This window comes from Nannospalax galili, unplaced genomic scaffold (genome assembly GCF_000622305.1).
Source record: "Nannospalax galili isolate Female #2095 unplaced genomic scaffold, S.galili_v1.0 scaffold568, whole genome shotgun sequence".
Lineage (NCBI taxonomy): Eukaryota > Metazoa > Chordata > Mammalia > Rodentia > Spalacidae > Nannospalax > Nannospalax galili.
In genome coordinates, this window is record NW_008359441.1 from 2,341,457 (window position 1) to 2,363,581 (window position 22,125).

Genomic DNA, 22,125 nt, shown 5'->3' on the forward strand with positions numbered 1-22,125 from the left:
ATGTATTTCCTTTTTGTGTACTAGGTAAGGCTGGTTGTGACCAAAGCCAGCTAAACGTTTTATATTAGATTACTTCACTAACTGCTATTGTCAAAATGATCAGATCTTTGTACAAAAGAAAATTATTTAATTTTTATTTTTCTACTGACATTTCTAATACTAGTGTTAAATGTTTATCAATAAAGAATTACTTTAAATTCTGTGAGTTGGGATTGAAATATTTGTTATTTTGAGATATTATTTGTGATAGTATATAGTTACATATCCTTGGCTACCCTGGAATTCTCCATGACATTCAGTCTGGCCTTGAATTTGTGGCATTCCTTCTGCCTCTGCCTCCCATACGCTGGGATTACAGGTGTATATGACCACACCCACCTCTGGAATTGCATTTCTTTCTTTAATTTTATTATTATTATTGAGAGAGAGAGAGAGAGAGAGAGAGAGAGAGAGAGAGAGAGAGAGAGAGACTGACTCACCATGCAGGCCTGCTTAACTTGGAACTCCATATGTTGAACAAGCTGACCTCAAATTCAGACCTCTACCCCCAAGTGCTGAGATTAAAGGCATGAACCATTATGCTCGGCTCTTTTCAAAAAGAAAATTGTATTTATTTTGTGTGTCACACGTGTCATGGTGCGAGTGAAGGTCTAGCTTGTGGGAATCAGTTCTCTCTTTCTACCATGTAGGTTCTGGGGATTGATTGAACTCAGGTTGTCAGGCTTGACAGGTGTCTTTACCCACTGAGCCATCCTGGAATTTCATTTCTCTTGTAATCTTTTGTCATAAAGTTGTCTAACCAGTTTCAGTTTTTTATTAACTTAATAAGCGTTCTTATTTAAAGATGTGATTAAAGTGTACTTAAAGTGAATTTCACTCATTAACTCTACTGAACAGGCTATGTATTGACATCAAGAAATTTTGGGGGCTCGAAAGAGGGCTTGGGGCTTTAGAGCACTGATGGCTCTTGTAGAGGACCAGGTGTGGTTGGTTCCCTGTTCGCATATGGAAGTTAACAACCTTCTGAAACTCTTGTTCCAGGGGATCTGATGACCTTTTCTAGCCTATGCAGGCATTACACCACACAGGTTCATTTATATATAAGCAAGCCAAACACTCAGATACATGTTAAATAAAAATAAATTTATTGCCTGCATGTATGTGAGTGCACCCGTGTCATGCAATGCCTCGGAGGTCAGAAGAGGGCTTTGGAATCCCCTGGAACTGGAGTTAAGGATGGCTTGTAGTGGCCATGTGGGTGCTGGGAATCGAACCCAGGTGCTCTGCAAGAGCAGTCAGTGCTCTTAATTGCTGAGCCATCTCTCCAGCCCCCCAAAATAAATAAAATTTTAAAATTAAAATAAGGTTTTGTTTAGATGGCTCAGTGGATCAAGTGCTTGCTGCACAAGCATGAGGAACAGAGTTCAGATCCCCAGCTGCTCAGCAGCCACCTGCAGTGCTAGTGCTCTGGAGGCAGAGACAGAATCCCCAGGGGTTCAATGCCTTGCCTCAGTAAATTAGAGCGTGAGGAAGATGTCAACATCTACATGCACATACCCTCATACATGAGGACACATGCACAGATGCATGCATACCACACACATGTAAAGAAAGAAACTTTGTATGATTCTATACTGGGATGGCTGAATATATCGTGTAAAGAATTACCTCCGTAGTAAGTCTACTTGAAAATAAACTCCAGTTTTCAGTAGTTTAATGTCTTAAGTGATATAATATGCCTCTGTTCTCCCATTTTCAACAAGTTGGATCACCCAGTAGTTTCCAATCCATTCTCTTTCATGACTTTTTTAGCACATAAGTTCACAGATCTTGAATGTATAGCTTGATATATATATATATATTTGTCTTTTTGAGACAGGGTCTCCCTGTAGCCCCAGCTGTCCTGGAACTCACTATGTAGACCAGGCTGGCCTTGAACTCACAAAGATCTGCCTGCCTCTGCCTCCCAAGTGCTGGGATTAAAGGCATACGCCACCACACCTGGCTAGTTTTTTTGTGTGTATAGTTATATGGCCACCTCTCAGATCAAGAGATACATTACTCTCATCCTGGAAGGTGTGTATGTTCAAAGTTCAGCTGGAAATCCCCAGGATTGTATGGACCCAGGACACAACAGGAGGAAATTTGAGTTTCCAGAAAAGTGACAAGCCAAGATTGGAGGTGAGACCTGAAGATGAGGAACTAAAGGTGCTGAATTTGGCAGGGACGATGCCCTAAATTATGGCCAAGACAACAGTGAACCACCAGCTTTAGGAGTTGGGCGGTTGGTACTGGGTCTGACTACATTGCTCTGACCAGAGGGCCCATTGTTCCCTGGCTTCAGCCTATGTCTGTTCTGTTGAATGATGACCCAGTGTTGCCACATTTAAGATTGTTTTTAAGAGAAGCTGAAAATCTAGATTATTGGAAATCCCTCCATTTTAAAGTGATGACAGCTTTTCTTCCTTTATTTTTCTTTTTGGTACTGGAGCTCAAACCCAAGGCCTTGGATTCACACTACCCTTGAGCTACATTTCCAGCCTATAACTAGTTTAAATTCACACATAACACTTCTAGGTAAATCAGTACATGTTTTTGAGCTGCACTGGCCTGCTAACTGGTTCGGCTGGTAAAGTGCTCACTGTGCAAGTGTGAGGCCTTGAGTTCAGATAAATGCTGGGTAGGTGTGGCAGCCTCCCAGCAATCCTAGTGTTCAGAAGGTGCAGATGGGATTCCTGGGGCAAGGTGGCTAGCTGGACTAGCTGGCGAGCTGTGGGTTCAAATGAGAAAGACCCTGTCCAAAGTAAGATTGAGAATGATAGGGGAGACACTGGACTTCTCTATTAGTTGCTTTTCTGTTGCTGTGATAAAGCACCGTGATCGAGGCAATTTAGAGAAGGAAGAGTTCATCTGATTTATGATTCCAAAAGGATAAGATTCCATTATGGCAGGAGGCAGAGCAGAAAACAGCTGAGTACTCACATCTTCAGGTAGGCACAGGAAACACAGAAAGATTGGAAGTGAGCAAACTAGACTCTCAAAGCCCACCCCCAGTGACATGCTTCCCCAGCATGGCCATATCTCCTGATCCTCCCAAAACAGCAACACGAACTGGGGATAAAGTGCTCAAATACTTGGAACCTATGGGGAACATTCATTCAAACCCAATGTCAACTTACAGCCTCCACGTGCATGTACACCCACTCATTCACTTACACATGTGAGCACTGACACACCACATACATACACATGCATCTCTCCTCCAAAGAAAGAAAATAGGCATGGTGACTCAAGCCTGGAATCTCCTGAGTGCTCTGGAAACTCAAGTTTGAGGATGAATTTAAGCCAGTGTGGGCTACAGAGGACCCTATATCAAAAGGAAAAAGACTCGTAACCATTTGACACTATACAATAGTTCTCATCCTGGTTGAGAATTTTGGCTGGGAATCTCAACAACCTCATGCAGTGCTAGGAGAATGGGGTGGTGGTGCAGAATGATGCATCTTGCAGAATCCCCCTGGTGGGGTCACTGAAGAGTGTTTACAATATCCAAGGAAAGTGAGGCAAAGAAGGGTGAAATTACAAATACTAGGTCAAATTTTGCTAGTTTTCTCTTATTTTCCCATAAGAAAAGTCTGTGTTAGGGTCAGCGAGATGGCTCAGTGGGTAAGGAAACTTGCTGCCAAGTCTGACAACCTGAGTTTGATCCCCTGGACCCACATGGTGGAAGGACAGAACTCACCCCCTTGCAGGTTGTTAGTGGCACACACACATGCACATGCAGAGAGAGAGAGAGAGACAGAGAGAGAGAGAGAGACAGAGAGAGAGACAGAGAGAGAGAGACAGAGAGAGAGAGAGAGAGAGAGACACCCCTTCCACAAAATAAAGTCTGTTTCAATGAGTCATAGGTTAAATGTAATAACTACATTCCTTTGACTCAGAAGGAAACTGAAGTAAGAGTCATGGTCTCAGGCAAAGTTTTCTTAGCTACAACACCATAAGCACAAGAAGATGAGACAATAATAGATAAACTAGACTTCATCAGAATTAAAAATTCATGTGGAAGGACCTTATCAAGCAAGAACAAAGGTGACTCACAGGGCAGGAGGAACGGCTCTAGGGACAGAAACAAGACACAAGACAGTTCTTAAATGGACAAAGTTCTGAAAAGATTTTTTTTTTTTTGAGAGAGAGGTGTTTACTGTGTAGCCCTGTCCTGAAACTCACCATGTAGATCAGGCTGACCTAGAACTCAGAGAGATCCCCCTGCCTCAGCCTCCCGAGTCCTAGGATTAAAGGCGTGGGCCACCAGGACCAGCAAAAGTCAATTTTTCAAAGAACATATACAATGACCAATAAGGACTATCATATTTTTTAGTATTTATTTTTTATTTTATGCATATGCGTGTATTGCCTGCATGTAGGTAAGTGCACCCGTGTCGTGCAGTGCCTGAGGAGGACAGAAGAGGCTGTCGGATCCCCTGGAACTGGAGTTAAGGTTGTTAGCTGCCATGTGGTGTTGGGATTCGAACCCGGGTCTTCTGCAAGAAGAGCCAGTGTTCTTAACTGCTGAGCCATCTTTCCAGCCCCAGGACCCTCATATTTAATATCTTTAGTATTCAAGGAAGTACAAATCAGAACTACAATGAGATGCCATTTCGTGCTCTAAATCAAAAAGACAGGGTAGGATACTAAGAATGTGGAGAAACAAATCCTCATATGCTGATGATGACAGTGTAAAATGTAAAATTCGCTCCAGAAAACAGTCGGGCAGTTCCTCAAAATGTAAAGCATTTACTATATGATTGAACAATTCCACACTTGAAAATGTCATTGAGTAAAAGCAACTGATCACAAAAGATCACATGTTGTATGATTCTGTTTACATGAAATGTCCAGAAAAGCAAAGCTACAGAGCTTGATTAGACAGAAATGGAGAATGATCACCACTGTATAAAGGGCTTTCTTTGGGGGCTGTGAAAATGTTCTAAAATTGATTTCACAAGCTTGAACATTATATATATATACATATGAACATATATATACACACATATATGCATATGTATATATACGTATATATGTATATAAAACCTAAACACACACACACATACAAAACAGTTGTATGTATGCTTTTAGTGATAGGATGTGTGAATTATTTTTTTAAGCCTGTTTTCTTTTAAATCTTGCTGGTACAGAGCCACTTTCCCTTTAATCATAGATATATTTTATCTGTTCCCTGATTTATATAATTCTAATTCAGGTGACCCACCTAATTCAGGTGACCCAGACCCCGTTTAGTCCAGAGCATCATGAGGAGCAGCTGCAGGCTGGAAAATATACCTTACATTTCACACATATAGCATGGCTATCGTCAACGTCTCATCTGCATTTGCCTCCTCTGTGGATAATGGCAGTGAAGGAAAGATTAATGTGTATAACTGCATTCTAGAACATTGTGGATAACTATGTTTATGAAGAGGTTTCTAATGCTGAATTAGCAAATACTGAACTATTGCTCTTGGGTTAGGTTTCTGTGTATCTCTGGTTACACTTGTCACCTGATCAATGCATAACTGTACTATGTGGTTTTGGTCCAATACCTTATTATCATGTATTATAAATTTATGTAGTTTTTACTAAGTTAATTTCACAGCATTTTGATGTAACATACTTTTCTTATTGAAGTTGTACCTTTTCATACATATATAATACAGTTTAGCCTGACATACTGCACAGTTCTCACAGTAAACACACAGTAAGGGTATACATGCAATGTAGAGTAATACAAATAAGTCCTCCCTGATTGTGGTGGCCCACACCTTTAATCCCAGCACTCAAGAGGCAGAGGATGTGGATCTCTACAAGTCTGAGACTAACCTCGTCTACATAGTGAGTTTCAATTCAGCCAGGGTTACATGAGACCCCGCCTCAAAAAACAAAACAAATGAGGGCTGGAGAGATGTCTTAGCGGTTAAGAGCACCCGGCTGCTCTTACAGAGGACCCAGGTTCTGTTCCTAGTACCCACATGGTGGCTAACAACTGTCCGAAATGATTGTTGGCTTTAAGAATCTCCCAAGCCTTAGTGTAAAGCTCCCTTGTATAGTGTCCCTTGACCGAGGGGTTGGGTGAGAGAGGTAGTGCTTGAGGGCATAAAAAGAACTTCTGTGTTGGGGTGTGCACATTTCAGTTTTCAATAATGCACTGGGGAATCATCCAAAATGATAAAACCTTAGAGGCAAGGTTTCCTGGAGATAGCGTTTTAACTTCTGGGACGAAACAGTTGTGAAGGCAATCAGACATGTCCATGCTTTTTTGTCCCATCTCCAATGGACTGGCATATGGTTCACGTTTTTACTTTTAAGCACTTGTGGAATGGGAGTTCATTAGAGGTCAGCACTTAAAGTCACTCTTGGTTCCCCTGGCTGACCCACGCCTCTAGTGCCAGCACTTGGGAGGCAGAGGCAGGTGGATCACTGTGAGTTCGAAGTCAGCCTGGTCTACATAGTGAGTTCCAGGCTAGCTGGGGCTACAGGGAGACCCTGTCCCAAAAAGACCAAAAAATAAAAATAAAAATGCAAGAGAGAAGCACTAAAACTGCGAAAAGGACTTTTGTTGCTAGCTGGAGAGTTGAATAAGGCAGAGCCTTAGTCTTGCTCAGACGTTGTTGGTAACGAAACACAGACGACTCTCAATTTTCACTCTCTGCGCATGCCTGGGAATAACCCTAGAGCGCAGTCTAATTATTAATTTGGGAGTAACAAAAAAAATTAGCGAGTAAGCGAATCTTAAAATACAAAAACACGAATCACGAGAGATAACTGTGTTTCTATAAATAGATGTAATTCCCAATCATGGAGGTAAGGTGGCACTGAAGACTACAAATTCCAGCATGCATCGCTTCCGGGAGGGTCCGGAATCCCTCAAGGGCCAGAGGAGTGGAGAACGCCCAGGCGCATCGGCCGGAAGTGTCGTGTTTTGACCACGTGGCGCCGCCTGCGCGTGTGCGCACGGCGCCAGGGCCACCCTAGCCGTTGCGGCTGCAGCTCTATGGTCTGTAGAACTCGGAGGTGTCGGGGCAGCTGCTGCGGTCGTGCGGGTTGCAGGCCCCGAGCGGCAGCGGCATGGAGGAATTCGACTCCGAAGACTTCTCTACGTCGGAGGAGGACGAGGACTACGTGCCATCGGGTGAGCCCTTCCGCTGGAGGCGAGAGGCGGCTGGCCCCGCCCCGCCCTTCACGCCTCCAGGGAGGCACTCCGGGTCCCCGAGCGTGCTGCGGCCCGTGGACTCGGGCGTCCGGGCTCCGCACCCCGGTCCCTGGACCTCGTCCCCGGCAGGCCTCCCGGCCCGCGCACAGCGGTTCTGCACAGTTGTTCCTGCAGGGCCAGCCGGACCGCCGCCCCCTCGGAGCGCGGGAACTGGCACGTGAGCTTGGCGGGCTCTGGGCGCGATGCCGCCGCGTGTGGAATCTTCTGGAGGTTTTCAGACTAAGCCCGAGAGAGTTGCTAGCCTCCTTGGAGTGCAAGACTGAGCTATACCCCCTGGACCCACAGGGATCCGCCTTTTAGAGAGTTCACATCTTGCGTGCTTTTGTTTTTTGCTAAGCATCCTAACTTGGAGTGAGGGCAGGTCTTAATACCTAAATATTCCCCGTCCTCATCTTGTACCTTCCCTCGGCTTAACCATTTCCATAAAGCTATTTATTGTCTTATAGTTGCCTAGGTGAAAAAGAACCACACAGGCTGGGGAGATGGCTGTGGGTAAAAGTGCTTGCTGTGCAAGTTGAGGCCCTGAGTTCGAATCTTCTGCACGCACGTAAAAGCTCGGCGTGGCTGCGTGTACTGGCTGTGCAGAACATCCTGGGGAGCTTGCTGCTCAGCCAAGCCTAGCGAGCTGCTGGTTCAATGAGAAGACCTATCTCAGTAAGATTTGGAAGCCAGATGTGGTGGCCTGGGCCTTTAAAGTCCCAGCACTTGGGGAACAGAGGCAGGCAAATCTCTGTGAGATCAAGGCCAGCATGATCTCTGTAAGGCATTCCAGGCCAGCTGGCTACAGGGAGACCCTGTCTCAAAAAACAAAAGGAGCCTGGTGTGGTGACACCCCCCCCCTTTTACTCCCAGCACTCGGGAGGCAGGGGCAGGCGGATCTCTGTGAGTTCAAGGCCAGCCTAGGCTACATAGTGAGTTCCAGGACAGCTGGGGCTCCAAGGGGACCCTGTCTCAAAAAACAAAAGGACCCTTGTGGGGTGACACCCCCCCCCTTTTACTCCCAGCACTCGGGAGGCAGGGGCAGGCGGATCTCTGTGAGTTCAAGGCCAGCCTAGGCTACATAGTGAGTTCCAGGACAGCTGGGGCTCCAAGGGGACCCTGTCTCAAAAAACAAAAGGACCCTTGTGGGGTGACACCCCCCCCCTTTTACTCCCAGCACTCGGGAGGCAGGGGCAGGCGGATCTCTGTGAGTTCAAGGCCAGCCTAGGCTACATAGTGAGTTCCAGGACAGCTGGGGCTCCAAGGGGACCCTGTCTCAAAAAAAAAAAAAAAAAAAGGAAAAAACAAACCAAAAAGTTATTTTGTGCCAGGTGTGGTGTTGCAGGCGTCTAATCCAAAACCAGGGAAACTGAAGCAGGAGGATCGTTACAAGTTTGAGCATAGCCTGGTCTGGATTGTGAATTCCAGGCCAGCTTAGTTCACATAGTAAGACTGTCTTAGGGGGAAAAGTTGTAGTTGGAGTTTATGAAATGCTGGCCTGAGTTAAATCCCAGAATCCTGGTAAAAGTGCCTGGAGGGAAGGCTAAAAGCTTGTATAGTACCAGCGCTGGGGAGGCCCTGCAGGAGCATCCCTATGGCAAGCCAGTCTAGCCTAATTGGCTGCAGGCCTATGAGAGACCTGCCTCAAAGGAGGCGGACAGCTTTCTTAAAATGGTACCCGAGGTGCGCCTCTAGTCCCCATAAGTGCCATGAGGGATGGGGGCATGCATTTAAAACATTTTCCAAGATTTATTTTTACTACTGATGTATGTGCATGTGCGTGGATGCCCCAGGAGCCCAGAAGAGGACCAACGTCAGAGCTCCTTCCTCCTCAGTGCTGGAGTTAACAGGTGGTTATTGTGGGTGTTGGGAATGGAACTCCAGATCTTTTGTAAAAGTAGCAAGCCCTCTTAACTGCTGAGCCATCTCTCCAGCACACCCCACCCCTTGAAAAAAAGCAACTTAAAAAAACAAACGTGAAAAAAATGTCTTGTGTCTGGAACATTACTCTGACTAGTTTCCCCACTGTTATCTCACTCTGAACTACCACTGTCCTCTGCTAGGAGTCTCCATAATTTTCTATCTGATTTCTCTGGTTCCATTATGTCTACCAGTATTTTATCCTTCCACACTGACCTCCACTCCCCAAACTCCCTGGGGCTGAGGAAGGAAACCCAGGGCCTAGAATGTGCTAGGGCAAGCACTGTCCACTGAACTACACCCCACCCTCCCCTGATACTGTTTTTATGCCAATAAGAGTAATCATATTTGAAAACCAGTTTTCATTTTAATAGAAGTTATGCAAACACACAGTCAAACGTAGTCTAGTTGAGGAAACAGTTGTTTACTTTTTCAGATTGGTCTTGTTAGTTTCTTTTGATTTAACTCACACATAGTACATCTCTCTCTTTTTTTTTAATACCCCCTGATTTCATTCTTGTGCCTCCAACACACACTCTTTAACCTGAAGACCTTCCAACTCCCCAGTCTGACATTGTACCTATGTTTGGATTAGGTAAGTGTTCACTGTTACCTTTTTCCTAGCTGTATGGATACCCTGTTCACAGCTGAACCGTGTGGTATGCTGTGATTGCTTTCACTGTACTATACCTTTCTCTGAAGTTGAAAATTGGTGTGTGTGTGTGGGGGATGGTTTAACATTCATTTACTTTGTGAGTCTATGTGTGAGCCCGTGCTGCCATGGTGCACATGTGCAGGTCAGATAACAGCTTGTAATAATCAGGTCTCTTCCACCATCCAGGTTCTGGTCCTGCTCTTTTCAGGCTTGATGGCAGCTGCCTTTACCCTCGAGCCATCTTGCTGACCATTTTTTTTTTTTTTCTGTTTGTTTCTGTTTGTTTGTTTTTGTTTTGTTTTTGTCTTTTTGAGACAGGGATTTCCTGTAGCTGCAGCTCGCCTGGAACTCACTATGTAGACCAGGCTGGCCTCCTACTCACAGAGATCAGTTGCCTCTGCCTCCTGAGTGCTTAGGATCAAAGGCGTACCACCACACCCTGCCACGTTTTTCTTTTTTTAAACTTAACTGCTCAAATTCTTGTCACTAATCGAACTCTGAAATAGAATTGCCTAGATCATCTCCCAACAGGTCCATCTTTTGGAAGTTCATCTCTGCCTCGAACTTGCTTCAGTTTAGGGTGGAGGTTCTCTGTGCCTGTTGGGGTTTTAAGTCTTTCACCACCATCATCACTCTGGTGTCCCCTGTATTTCCTTTCTGTATTAAATTTTCTCTCTCTCTCTCTCTCTCTCTCTCTCTCTGTGTGTGTGTGTATGTGTGTGTCCTCTGTATCCCAGCTGCCCTTCAGTTCTATACATAGTTGGTATAACCTTGTACCCTTGACCCTCCTGCATCTAGCTGCCTGTGCGCTGATGAGTGGGTTGCCCCCTTGTCCTGCTCTGGTTCCCTCTTCTAGGTCTGTGTGGTATTCTTTTTTGATGTGTACCACCAAAATGAACAGGAATCATTTAGTAACTTCTTGAGGAAAGGTATGTGGCAGAAACTTTTTTTTTTTTTTGAGATCAGGATGTCTAAACTTTACCTCAGGCTTTCTTGATTGGTCGGTTGATAACAGAATTCTAGGTTGGAAATAACCAGCATTTTGAAAGTGTTGCTTCACTTTCTAGATTCCAGTGTTGCTGTTAAGGTTGTTTTGTGGGCTGGAGATGCAGCCCCGGGATAGAGTGTTTGTCCACCATGTGCAGTGCCCTGGCTTGACCCCGGCACTGCACAGAAAAGAGAGTTTCCTTTTCTGTTCATTGTATAGGCTCTGTCTGCCTTGGAGGCTGATAGAATCTTCTTTTTGCATGAGTGGCATGAATGTTATGCTTGCGTGTAGGTAAGTGCACCTGTGTTGTGCAGTGCCCAAGGAGGACAGAAGAGGCTGTCGGATCACCTGGAACTGGAGTTGTGGACAGTTGTTAGCTGCCATGTGGGTGCTGGGATTCGAACCCGGGTCTTCTGCAAGGTCAGTGTTCTTAACTGCTGAGCCATCTCTCCAACCCCATTGTTCTTTTTAAATTTTTATTTATTATTTTTGTTTTATATGTATGAGTATATTGCCTGCATGTATGTGAGTGCACATGTGTCATGCAGTGTTCTTGGAGATCAGAAGAGGGTGTTGGAGCCCCTGGAACTGGAGTTACAGACGGTTATCCGCCCTATGGGTGCTGGGAATTGAACCTGGGTCCTCTGTCAGAGCAGTCAGTGAGCCGTCTCTCCAGCCCCTTGTTAGAACTCTTCCTGTAGTTACTGTCCTCTTTTTCCCTATACCTTTAACTTTTCCCCTGTTTTATGAGGAGACTTCCCATTTTCATCTTCCTGTTCTGTTCATTCCCCCCCGCCCTTGTTTAGCTCATGCGCAACTCAATCTCTCCACAAGTAGAGCACTTGGATTTTGTTTGGAATTGCATTGAATCTGTAGGTCAGTTTGGGGAGACTTGGTAATGTAACAGTCTCTCCCAGTCTGTGAGCAGTGACATCTCTGTTTAGGTCTTGTAAGTTTTGATTCCCAGTTGCTTATTGTCCAAGCAAGAGAATACAGTACAATTGGGTTTTGGCATGCTAACCTTGCAGTCTTTAAATTTGTTAAACCCATTTATCAGTTCTGGAGGGTTTTGTAGATTCCTTGGGATTTTTCACGTACATAGACATGCTAAATCTGAATAAAAGCTTTTTTCCCCCGATTCTTTCATATTTCTTTTGCTTGACATGGTGTCCTCTGTGGTGTTGAGTAGGAATCAAGAAGTGACATTCTTTATCCTAGCCTTGCCCTCATTCTTTCTGTTGTTGTTGGGTTTTTTGTTTGTTTTTGGTTTTTTTTGAGACTGGGTCTCCCTGTAACCCCAGCTGGCCTGGAACTGGCTATGTATACTAGGCTGGCCTTGAACTCACAGAGATCCACCTGCCTCTGCCTCCCAAGTGCTGGAATTAAAGGTGTGTGGTGCCTTCCAAGTTCTTTAACATTAATTTACCACTAACAGGTTTTTGCTTTTGTGCTGTCCATTTTACAGATAGAAAAACCAAGGCTCAGAGAGCCTAAGCAACTTTAGTTAGACAGTAGCCCAGCTAGGATGTGAACCTAGACAGTCTCCCTACATCATTCCTCACAGATGCCTTGGTGAAGTTAAAGGCATGTACTCTGGAGAGCTCCTCCACGGTTTCCTTTCTGCTCCATACACACACTGTTTGCCTGTGAGCTTGGGAAACTGGCAGCTTAAAGCCAGCCACCCCCATAGCAACATGAAGAACAAGGTGTAGAGAAAGAACATTTGCTAAAAATGACCCCAGAGGAGTCACGCAGAGTTCATAAGGGACTGTGTTCCCCAAATACCACTCCATCCTGGAAGGAGATGAAGAGCAGTGGCAAAGTGATGCTGAAAGGGCGCACTGGAGAGGAAACCTAAGCTACAGAAAGTCTGTTTTTTGTCTTTTTGAGACAGAGTCTCCCTGTAGCCCCAGCTGGCCTGGAACTGGCTATGTAGACTAGGCTGGCCTTGAACTCACAGAGATCCACCTGCCTCTGCCTCCCAAGTGCTAGAAAGAAAGTCTTATATGCCAGTTTGAATCTGGTAAGATCCATTGAAGATTTCTTTGAGAAGATAGCATTTTGAAGAAGGAAAAAAATGCTGTTTAACCTGGGGCATGATAGCACATACCTGTAATCCCAGCACCTGGGTGGTACAGACTGGAGCATAAGACCAGCTGTGTTGAGTATAGACCCCTGAAGCCACATGAGATCCTGTCTCAAAGAGACCTCCAGGGCCTGGAGGGGTGGCTGATCTGTTGGAACACATACTGCTCTTGCAGAGGACCTGAGTTCAGTTCCCAGCACCCACATTGGGGAACTCACAACTGCCTATAATTCTAGCTCCAGTGGATCAAACACCTTTGGCCTCTGTGGGCATCTCTACTTCCATGCACACGCACATGCACAGAATTTAATAAATCTGTAAAAGCAAACTCACAAAATTTACACACAAAATGCTCAGAAGTTAAAAATCAATCATTGTAGCCAGGCAGGAGGCATGTGCTATGTAGACCAGGCTGGCCTCAGACTCAGGGAGCTACCTGCCTCTGTCTGTGTTGTAATTTCCTTATATTGTTTTTGTGTATCAAATAGCCTCAGAAAATAGAGAATAATTACCTGCTAGAGTAAGACCCCCCCTCCTTTTTTTTTGAGACTTTTTTCCCTGTGGCCCCAGCTGGCCTTGAACTGGCTATGTAGACAGGCTGGCCTCAATCTCAGAGAACTGCCTGCCTCTGCCTCCCAAGTGCTGGAATTAAAGGTGAGTGCCACCATGCTGGGCTCCCTTTCCTCCCCCCCCCCCCTTTTTTTTTTTATTATTTTTATTTTATGTGCTGCCTGCGTGTGAGTGCACCTGTGTTGTGCAATGCCGCGGAGGTCAGAAGAGGGCTTCGGATTCCCCTGGAACTGGAGTTAAGGACGGTTCATAGCTGTCATGTGGGCGCTGGGAATCGAACCCGGGTCCTCTGTAAGAGCAGTCAGTGCTCTTAACCGCTGAGCCATCTCTCCAGCCCCCCTCCCCCCTTTTTAAGTCCAGGCTGGCCTCCTGAACGCCACCTTCAAGTGCTGCCATTACAGATGTTGTCACCATGCCAGCCTTGGAAGCTCTGAGTCTTTGGACAAAATTTGTTCCTCTGTGTTTCATTGTAGGGATATAATTCCTTTTCTTACTGTCTTTAAAAAAGATTATGGGCATGGAATGTGACCTTGATTCTGTTGTCCTTGTTTGTAACTTAGTTTGCCTGTCTCTTAACAGAAAGGTTTAGCTTCCTGCTGGACTTGGCAGTGCACCCTATAATCCCAGCTCTCAGGAGACTGAGGAAGGAGCATTGGCACAAGTTCGAGGCCAGCCTAGGATACATAGCAAGACCCTGCCTCAACACCCAACCCAGCCAAACCCAAACAAAACAAAGATTGAGCATCTGTTTTACAGGTCTGTAATCCAGAGCCAACCACATCTTTTTAGCACTGTCGGCAACATTTACCCATTTTTGATGTGAAACTTACTACAAAAACAGTGCATGAGCTTTGTAGAAAATTAGAAGATGCAGATAATTAAACATAAAAACGGAGTAATTGCCTTCCAGGTACCCAGAGATAATTACTGTCAACCCCTGAGTAAATCTTTGTTTACTACCAAGTACAGATTTTCCAGTTTTTCCCTCAGTCTGATAAAATTATTTTCTTTTTACTTCAAAGTATGTTCCTTCAGTGAACAAACCCCATTGATTTTAGTAAGTTTCACCTTACCTAATACATGCACCTTGTTCAAATTGTCCTCATTAGCCCTCAGGTGGCTACAGCTTGTTTAAAGGCTACATTGCCCCTTGCTTCAGGCTGTCTTAACCTAACACATTACTTTTTCTACAGTGACACTGATGTGGTGATCAGGTCAGATGTTTCTCAGCATCTTCTAGATTTTTCTAGTGGTTCCTCTTTTGGTGATTTAGATTGTTTCTTTGTTTCTGAATTTTCTGTAATTGGAAAGTTAGATTTAGAAGCTTGATAGCTTCCAGTGAAGTACTTTTTTTTGCCAGAATACACAATAGGAGACTTGTGTTTCTCATATAACATAACATCAGGCACACGATACCTAGTTGAACTCCCATAGTCGTGATGACAGCCTAATCCCTCCGCTGTGTGTTTTTTCCTTTGGAACTTGGTGGTATTTAGTGTGGCAATATCTATAATGCTTAAAATTTAGAATTGCTTTTATTATTTATTTATATTTTTGTCTTTTTGAGACAGGGTCTCCTTGGAGCCCCAGCTTTCCTGGAACTAGCTATGTAGACCAGGTTGGCCTCGAACTCACAAAGATCCACCTGCCTCTGCCTCCCAAGTTCTGGGATTAAAGGTGTATACCACCACGCCTGGCAGCTTTAATTTTTGTAGGTTTTTTTTTTTGTTGTTGTTGTTTCTTGAGACAGGGTCTTTTTATGTAGCATTGGTTCACCTGGGGCAGCTGTGTAGACTAGGCTAATGTCAAACTCGCAGAGATCCACCAGCTTCTTCCTCTGGAGTGCTGAGATTGAAAGGTGTGCCACTACATCTACCTCTGCTACTTGCAGTTTTCCTGACTCAAACATCTGCCACCACACCTTTACAGAACAGTAATTTTAGTAGTAGTTTAGGATGTTACAAATTATTTTTTCCGTCTTTTAAAAATATCTTAAAGGTAATAACAGATTTTGTCTTTTTTTCTTCTGTGCCATGCCAGGGATTGAACCCAGGGCTTTGTGCATACTGAGTCTTCCTGTATCCCTCAGTGGCCTAGAACTTGATATATAGACCAGACTAGCCTCCGTCTCACAGAGGTCCTCCTTAAAGGCATATACTACCATGCCCAGCAATAGGACCCGTTCTTAAATAACTTCCTGACTTTGTGGCACTGCGAGATGCCCTGGTTTTGCCTTTTTTTTTTTTTTTTTTTTCAGTTGTCTGAAGTAAACTAAGCTTTTTTTTTTTTAACCCCTTCAAGAAATCCTTTTTGTTGTAAATCTTACCAAAGAATACAATTAGCATTTCCATGATACTCACTGCTGTGGTTAGTGGCATTGATTCTCTGCTATTCAGTAGACAAAATTAGAATATATGTATCTGGTGGGGCGTGGTGGTGCACCCCTTTAATCCCAGCACTCATGAGGCGGGTCAGGTGGATCGCTGTGAGTTCAAGGCCAACCTAGTCTACATAGTGAGTTCTAGGCCAGGTGGGGCTACAGGGAGATCCTGTCAGAAAGACTAAGAAAAAAAAAAAAAAAAATAAGATATGCATCTTAAAAAAAGGTCACAGTTTTTGTTTTGATTGTTGCTGCTGTTGTAGTTTTTTAAAATTTATTTTTATCTTATGTGCATGAATGTTTTGCTTGCATGTATGTGAGTGCAACTGTGCATGCAGCATGTCTGATCCCCTGGAACTAGAGTTAAAGATGGTTGCTAGTCACTATTCGGGTTCTGGGAAGCGAACCCAGGTCCTGTGCAAGAGCAGCCAGTACTCTTAACCACTGAGCTATCTCTTCAGCCTGTTTTAGTTTTTTGAGACAGTCTTGTGCAACCCAGGCTGGCCTCAAACTCACTATGTACCCCAGAATGGTTACCCCTGCCTCTACCTCCCAACTGCTGAGATACCAGCGAGCACCACCACATGGTGTCTGACTTCTGCCTCAATGTTTCATGAAGAATCCTTTTCCCCTCTATCTGACCACCTGTGTGATTACAGGTGGAGAATATAGTGAAGATGACGTCAATGAATTGGTGAAGGAAGATGAAGTAGATGAAGAGGAGACACAGAAAACCAAAGGGAAAAAGAGGAAGGCCCAGAGCATTCCCGCCAGGTGATGCTGCCCTCAAGGCCCTCAGAGTCAGAGCTGGCCCTGTTGCCAAGTTTGCTCTCAAGATTTCTTTCTTTTTTTTTTTAACATTTATTTATTTAGTGGCTGGGGTAAGGGGTGGCCTCATGCATGCCACAGCGTGCACATGGAGGTCAGAAGACAGCTTCGCCATCTCTCCTTCCATGTGGATCCTGGGGATGTTCATCAGGCTTGGTGGCAAGCACCTTTACCCACTGAACCATCTTGCTCGCTCTTATGATAAATTTTTTATTGCCAAGGTTTCTGTTTTGTTGTGTTGCATTGTGTTTGAGACAATGTTTCCCTCTAACCCAGGCTGGCCTGGAATTAATTTCATAGCCCAGGCTGTCCTGCATCTGCCTTCTGAGTTGCAGGGATTATAGGCCTGAGCCTCTGCATCTAGCTTTATTGCCAGAATTTCTAACTCCTTTCTGTTTGAGGGAAGCATTCGATGGTACTTTAGAATTAAATTCTTGGTCTCTGGCAAGTTTTAAAAAATACTAGGCCCTGTCGGGTGTAGTGGTGCATGCTTTTAATCCCAGCACTTGGGAGGCAGCGGCAGGCGGATCTTTGTGAGTTCGAGGCCAGCCTGGTCTACATAGTGAGTTCCAGGACAGCTGGGGCTACAGGGAGACCCTGTCTCAAAAAGACAAAAAAACAAAAAATACTAGGCCTTGCCAGGTGTGATCTCTTCTATCTTAGCACTCGGGATGCAGAGGCAAGTGGCTCTCTGTGAGTTCGAGGCCAGTCTGGCCTACATAGGGAGTTCCAGGTGAGGCAGAGCTATATAGTAAGAGCCTGTCTGAAAAAAACAAAACAAAACAACAGAAAATTAACCCTTAATGTAAAAAATACCTAGGTAAAATGGGCATGTTGTTAAAACCCCATACTACAAAATGTGTTCCTTGCTCCTCACTCTAAAGCTCTGACCCAGAGGAATCGTTCCTCTAGGTATTCTGTGTATATGCAACTGTGTGTATTTCCTACTCTGTTTGAAAGAAGAAAACAAGTGGAAGAGCACTGTGCATATTCCCCCCACTCCCACACGCATGCTTGCTCTCAGTGTCTTCCTGTGTCACCTGTACTGGGTGCCAACTCTGGAGCCTCTCCTCTCAGCCTCGCAAGAAGTAGCTGGGATGGCAGGCCCGCACCACTCTGGTGGCTCTCACTTATTTCATAGCTTAGAAATGGCACCATGTAGTATGTTTAGACAGACCTCATTCTTTTCAATAACTGTACAGTATCACATTATACGAATAGCCTTGCTTTATTCAGGCATTCCCTTAGTGAGGAACAGTTAGATTGTACCCGATTTTGCTGCAGCAAATGAGACTACAGAAAATGCTATTTGGACATATCTTTTTATATGTATGTACAAGTATTTTTGCAAGTCAGATTTATAGAATTGTTTGATCTAAGTAAAGTTCATTTTTTTAGTTAAACTTTTAAATTTCCTTTTATAGGCCTCATACTGAATTACAATCCCACCAAAAATTAGGAAAATCACGATAGAGTAACTCAAATAAGAGCATCTTCTGTAGAAACCTTTTCTGTCATTGCTGCTTCTGTTCTTGGGCATTGAAGCAAAAAGCAGGTACAGTTTATGAAAAGGTGAAAGTGAACCTTTAGGTATTATCTAATTTACTTAAAGTTATATAGTATAAAAGCAATATATCTGTAAGTTTTGGATTACAAACTTTTCCATTAGTTTTTCTGTATTTGAGCTTTTGTTTCTTTCGAAGGTAGAATGAAACGTTGAAAATATTTTTTTCCCTAAGAACTTTTGGAAGAAAAAATGCAAGTAAATTTGAGACTTAGAATTTGTTCTCCAAATGCAGTGGCTTTTAAAAGTACATAGGGCTGGAGAGATGGCTCTGGGGTTGAGTACTGACTACTCTTGGAGAACACCTGGGCTCAGTTCCCACCACCTACATGGCAGCTACAGCCATCCCTAAATCTAGTTCTATCGAATCTGATGCCCTCTTTGGTTTTGTGGGCATTGCATGACATGGGTGCACTTATATACATGCAGGAAGAACACTCATATAAGTAAGTTTTTTTAAAAAAATAGGGCTGGAGGGCTTAGGAGATAGATGGTTCCAGGGTTAAGAGCACTTGGCTGCTCTTCCAGAGAATCCAGTTCAGTACCCAGCACCCACATGGTGGCTTACAACCATCTGTAACTCCACTGCCAGGGAATCCAGTGCTCTCTTCTGACCTCTGAGGGCACATCACATATGTGGTACATTTACATTCGTGTAGACAAAACATTCATGCACATACAATTAAAACAAAATATTTTTAAAAATAGGACTGGAGTGATGGCTCAGTGGTTAAGAGCGGTTGCTCTTTCAGAGGATCCACATTCAATTCCCACCAATCACATTAGACAACTCACACCTTCCTGTAACTCTAGCTCCTGGGGATCTGACCCCCCCCCCACCAAGGCACCTGTACATGCCCCCCCCCTTACATGTGATAAAAGTAAAAATAGACTAGCATGCATGCATTTATTGACTGTAGACATGATGTGACCAGCTGCTTCAAACTCCTGATCCTTGATTTACCCACTATGATGGCCTGTAACCAGAATAAGTCCTTTCTCCCTTAAAAAAACAACTTGTCCTGGAACTCACTCTGTAGACCAGGCTGGCCTCGAACTCACAAAGATCTGCCTGCCTCTGCCTCCCCAGTGCTGGGATTAAAGGCGTGTGCCACCACGCCTGACATTGGTCCTTTTTTTTTTGAGATAGGGTTTCCCACTGTGTAGACCAGGCTGGCATCGAACTTGCAGAGACCCGCCTGCCTCTGCCTCGAGTGTTGAGATTAAAGGCATGTGCCACCACACATTAAAATTTTTTTGTTTTAAATAATATTTAGCACATAGGTCTTTAGAACCTGTTTTCTGAACAAACTAATTCTGTGAGGTGATCTTGGCTGTTTTCTTAGTGAAAATAACTAGTTTTGACGTAGAATACTGAATTTTAGTTCAAATAACTGCAGTCCCAGATCTACACTTTGCTTGTGTACAGGATCATTTGGGGATGAAGGGTAGTAAATCATTTGCGTTCTCTGTCTTTCCCTTTCTGGGTGACTGTTGATTAGGAAGAGAAAACAAAGTGGCCTCTTGTTGGAAGACGAAGAGGAGGATGGCAAGGAAGAATCTGGAGGAAGTAGTGAGGAAGGTGAAGAGCAAGAAAGAAGCCTTGGGTCAGAGACCTCACGGAAGAAGAAGGAGGACGAATTGTGGGCCAGCTTCCTTAATGATGTGGGGCCGAAGTCGAAAGTGGCCCCAAGTGCACCGGTTAAGGTAACTACAGATTGATGTGGTAACTTTCCAGAAGTACCCATAGTTCCTCAGGTAGCTTTCTATTTTAAATTTACAAACTCAGATTTGAATCTCAAAGCAAAGAGGAAATTAGGTGCCTTTTGATAGTTGACTTTACTGACTGAAAAGTAAAGTATTCCTTGGGTAGGAAAATGAGCCTCTAATCAAATAAATTTTCAGTAGATCTTTAATTTGTTTAAGATTTATTTTTAAGTATATGTGTGTCTGTGTGTGGGTATGTTCATGTGAGTGCAGGTGCCGTATGAGGCCAGAGCCATGAGATCCTCCTGGAGCTGGAGTTACAAGTGGTCATGAACCACCCCATGTCATGGGTACAGGGAACCAAAAACTAGGTCCTCTGCAAGACCAGCAAGTGCTCTTAACTGCAGCGCTGTCACTCCAGACCCTGCAGTAGGTTTTTAACTGATTAAGGATGAAACATGAAAGAACAACTATGAGCAGCAGTTCTGACGGCTCCTTTAGGCTTATACTTGGTAAAACTGATTTCATTTCTTTTCCCCTTCCTCCTCCTCTTCCTCATCCCCCCCCGACTCTTTCTCTTCTTTTTTTTTTTTTTTTTTTTTTTTTTGTCTTTTTGAGACAGGGTCTCCCTGTAGCCCCAGCTGTCCTAGAACTCACTATGTAGACCAGGCTGGCCTTGAACTCACAAAGATCCGCCTGCCTCTGCCTCCACTTCCCAAGTGTTGGGATTGAAGGCGTGCACTACCACACCTGGCTTTCCTCCTCCTCTTTTTAAAAATACTTTATTATTATTTTTATTTTATATGTATGAGTGTATTGCCTATGTGTATAAAAGTGCACCTGTGTCCTGCAATGCCCAAGGAGGTTAGAACAGGGCTTTGGATCCCCTGGAACTGGAGTTATTAGCCACCATGTGGGTGCTGGTAATCAAATTTGGGTCCTCTGCAAAAGCACCCAGTGCTCTTAACCCTTGAACCATCTCTCCAGCCCCTCTTCTTTTTTTTTTCCTTTTTCTTTTTTTCATTATTTTTATTTTATGTGTATGAGTGTACTGCCTGTATGTATGTGAGTGTACCTGTGTCATGCAATGCCGTGGAGATCAGAAGAGGGCTTTGGATTCCCCTGGAATTGGAGTTAAGAACGGTTCGTAGCCACCATGTGGGTGCTGGGAATTGAACCTGGGTCCTCTGCAAGAGCAGTCAGTTCTCTTAACCACTCGGCCTTCTCTCCACCCCCCTTTTTTTCTTTTTTTGAGACAGTCTCACTGTGAACCCTGAATGGCCTAGAACTCACTGTGTAGTAGGTAGACCAGGTGACACTGAATTTACAGGGATCCACCTGCCTCTGCCTCCCAAGTGCTAGGATTAAAAGCATGTGCCACCACATCTGACCTGATTTTCTTTCTTTTTTCTTAGGCAGCAGAGGAGACTGAAGAGACAAGTTCAAGTAAATTGCTAGTCAAAGCAGAAGAGCTAGAAAAACCTAAAGAAACAGAGAAGGTGAAAATTACCAAGGTGTTTGATTTTGCTGGTGAAGAAGTGAGGTAGGAAGATTTCTACAAGTTCTGGGACTAGTGTTTTTTCAAGTAGCATCTTTTAAATGATGTTAGATGTCTGTCCTCATTTCTACCCGTCTTAATAGTTTGAGCAAGCCTGAGGATTTTTGTATTTCCATGCTTATTCCTATGCTTTGTGGCTTTGGGTAAATTGTTCATTAATTACGTTCTATGGCTGTGAAATAGGAGCCCTAGTGAGCTTAATCAGGCAAGAATTGAAAATGCTAGGAGAAGTTTAATTCCAGTTTTGTTTTGTCACTTAATGTTATTGTTTAAACTGGTTTATGAATTTATATACTATAGTTCATAAAAGTGGTGTATTTTAGAGGCACTTGACCAGTTTAGCCTCCTCACTGTTGTAGGTAAGAACCATATGCCTGGAATTTTCACTCCCCTCATCATGTGAAAACAGCAGCTGATTTAGAGCTGAATGAGAATAGGTGGAATTCCAACTAGTTTTATAGGCTGTCACATTTATTTTCTTTGACAGTAACAAATTAAGCCTGCATGCTGTCTGAAAATAGAGTTTCCTCTATAATGACTATTCTTAGAAACAATACCTGTTTTCCAGCAGTTGCAGTCTTTCTCAGTATGCATGGGATATTGGTTCTAGGACCTCCTGAGGA

General features: G+C 44.0%; 1 protein-coding gene across 1 annotated transcript in view; it reads left to right on the forward strand.

The window, feature by feature from the left end:
• The first annotated feature begins 6,982 nt into the window (after positions 1–6,982).
• Cfdp1 (craniofacial development protein 1) overlaps positions 6,983–22,125 on the forward strand; it is a 142,237-nt gene continuing 127,094 nt past the window's right edge. Inside the window, exons 1-4 of the mRNA XM_008822960.3 lie at positions 6,983–7,186; positions 16,505–16,619; positions 19,740–19,944; positions 21,360–21,487. Coding sequence (XP_008821182.1) covers positions 7,123–7,186; positions 16,505–16,619; positions 19,740–19,944; positions 21,360–21,487 — 512 coding nt within the window. The 5' untranslated portion in view covers positions 6,983–7,122. The remainder of the gene's footprint in view (positions 7,187–16,504; positions 16,620–19,739; positions 19,945–21,359; positions 21,488–22,125) is intronic.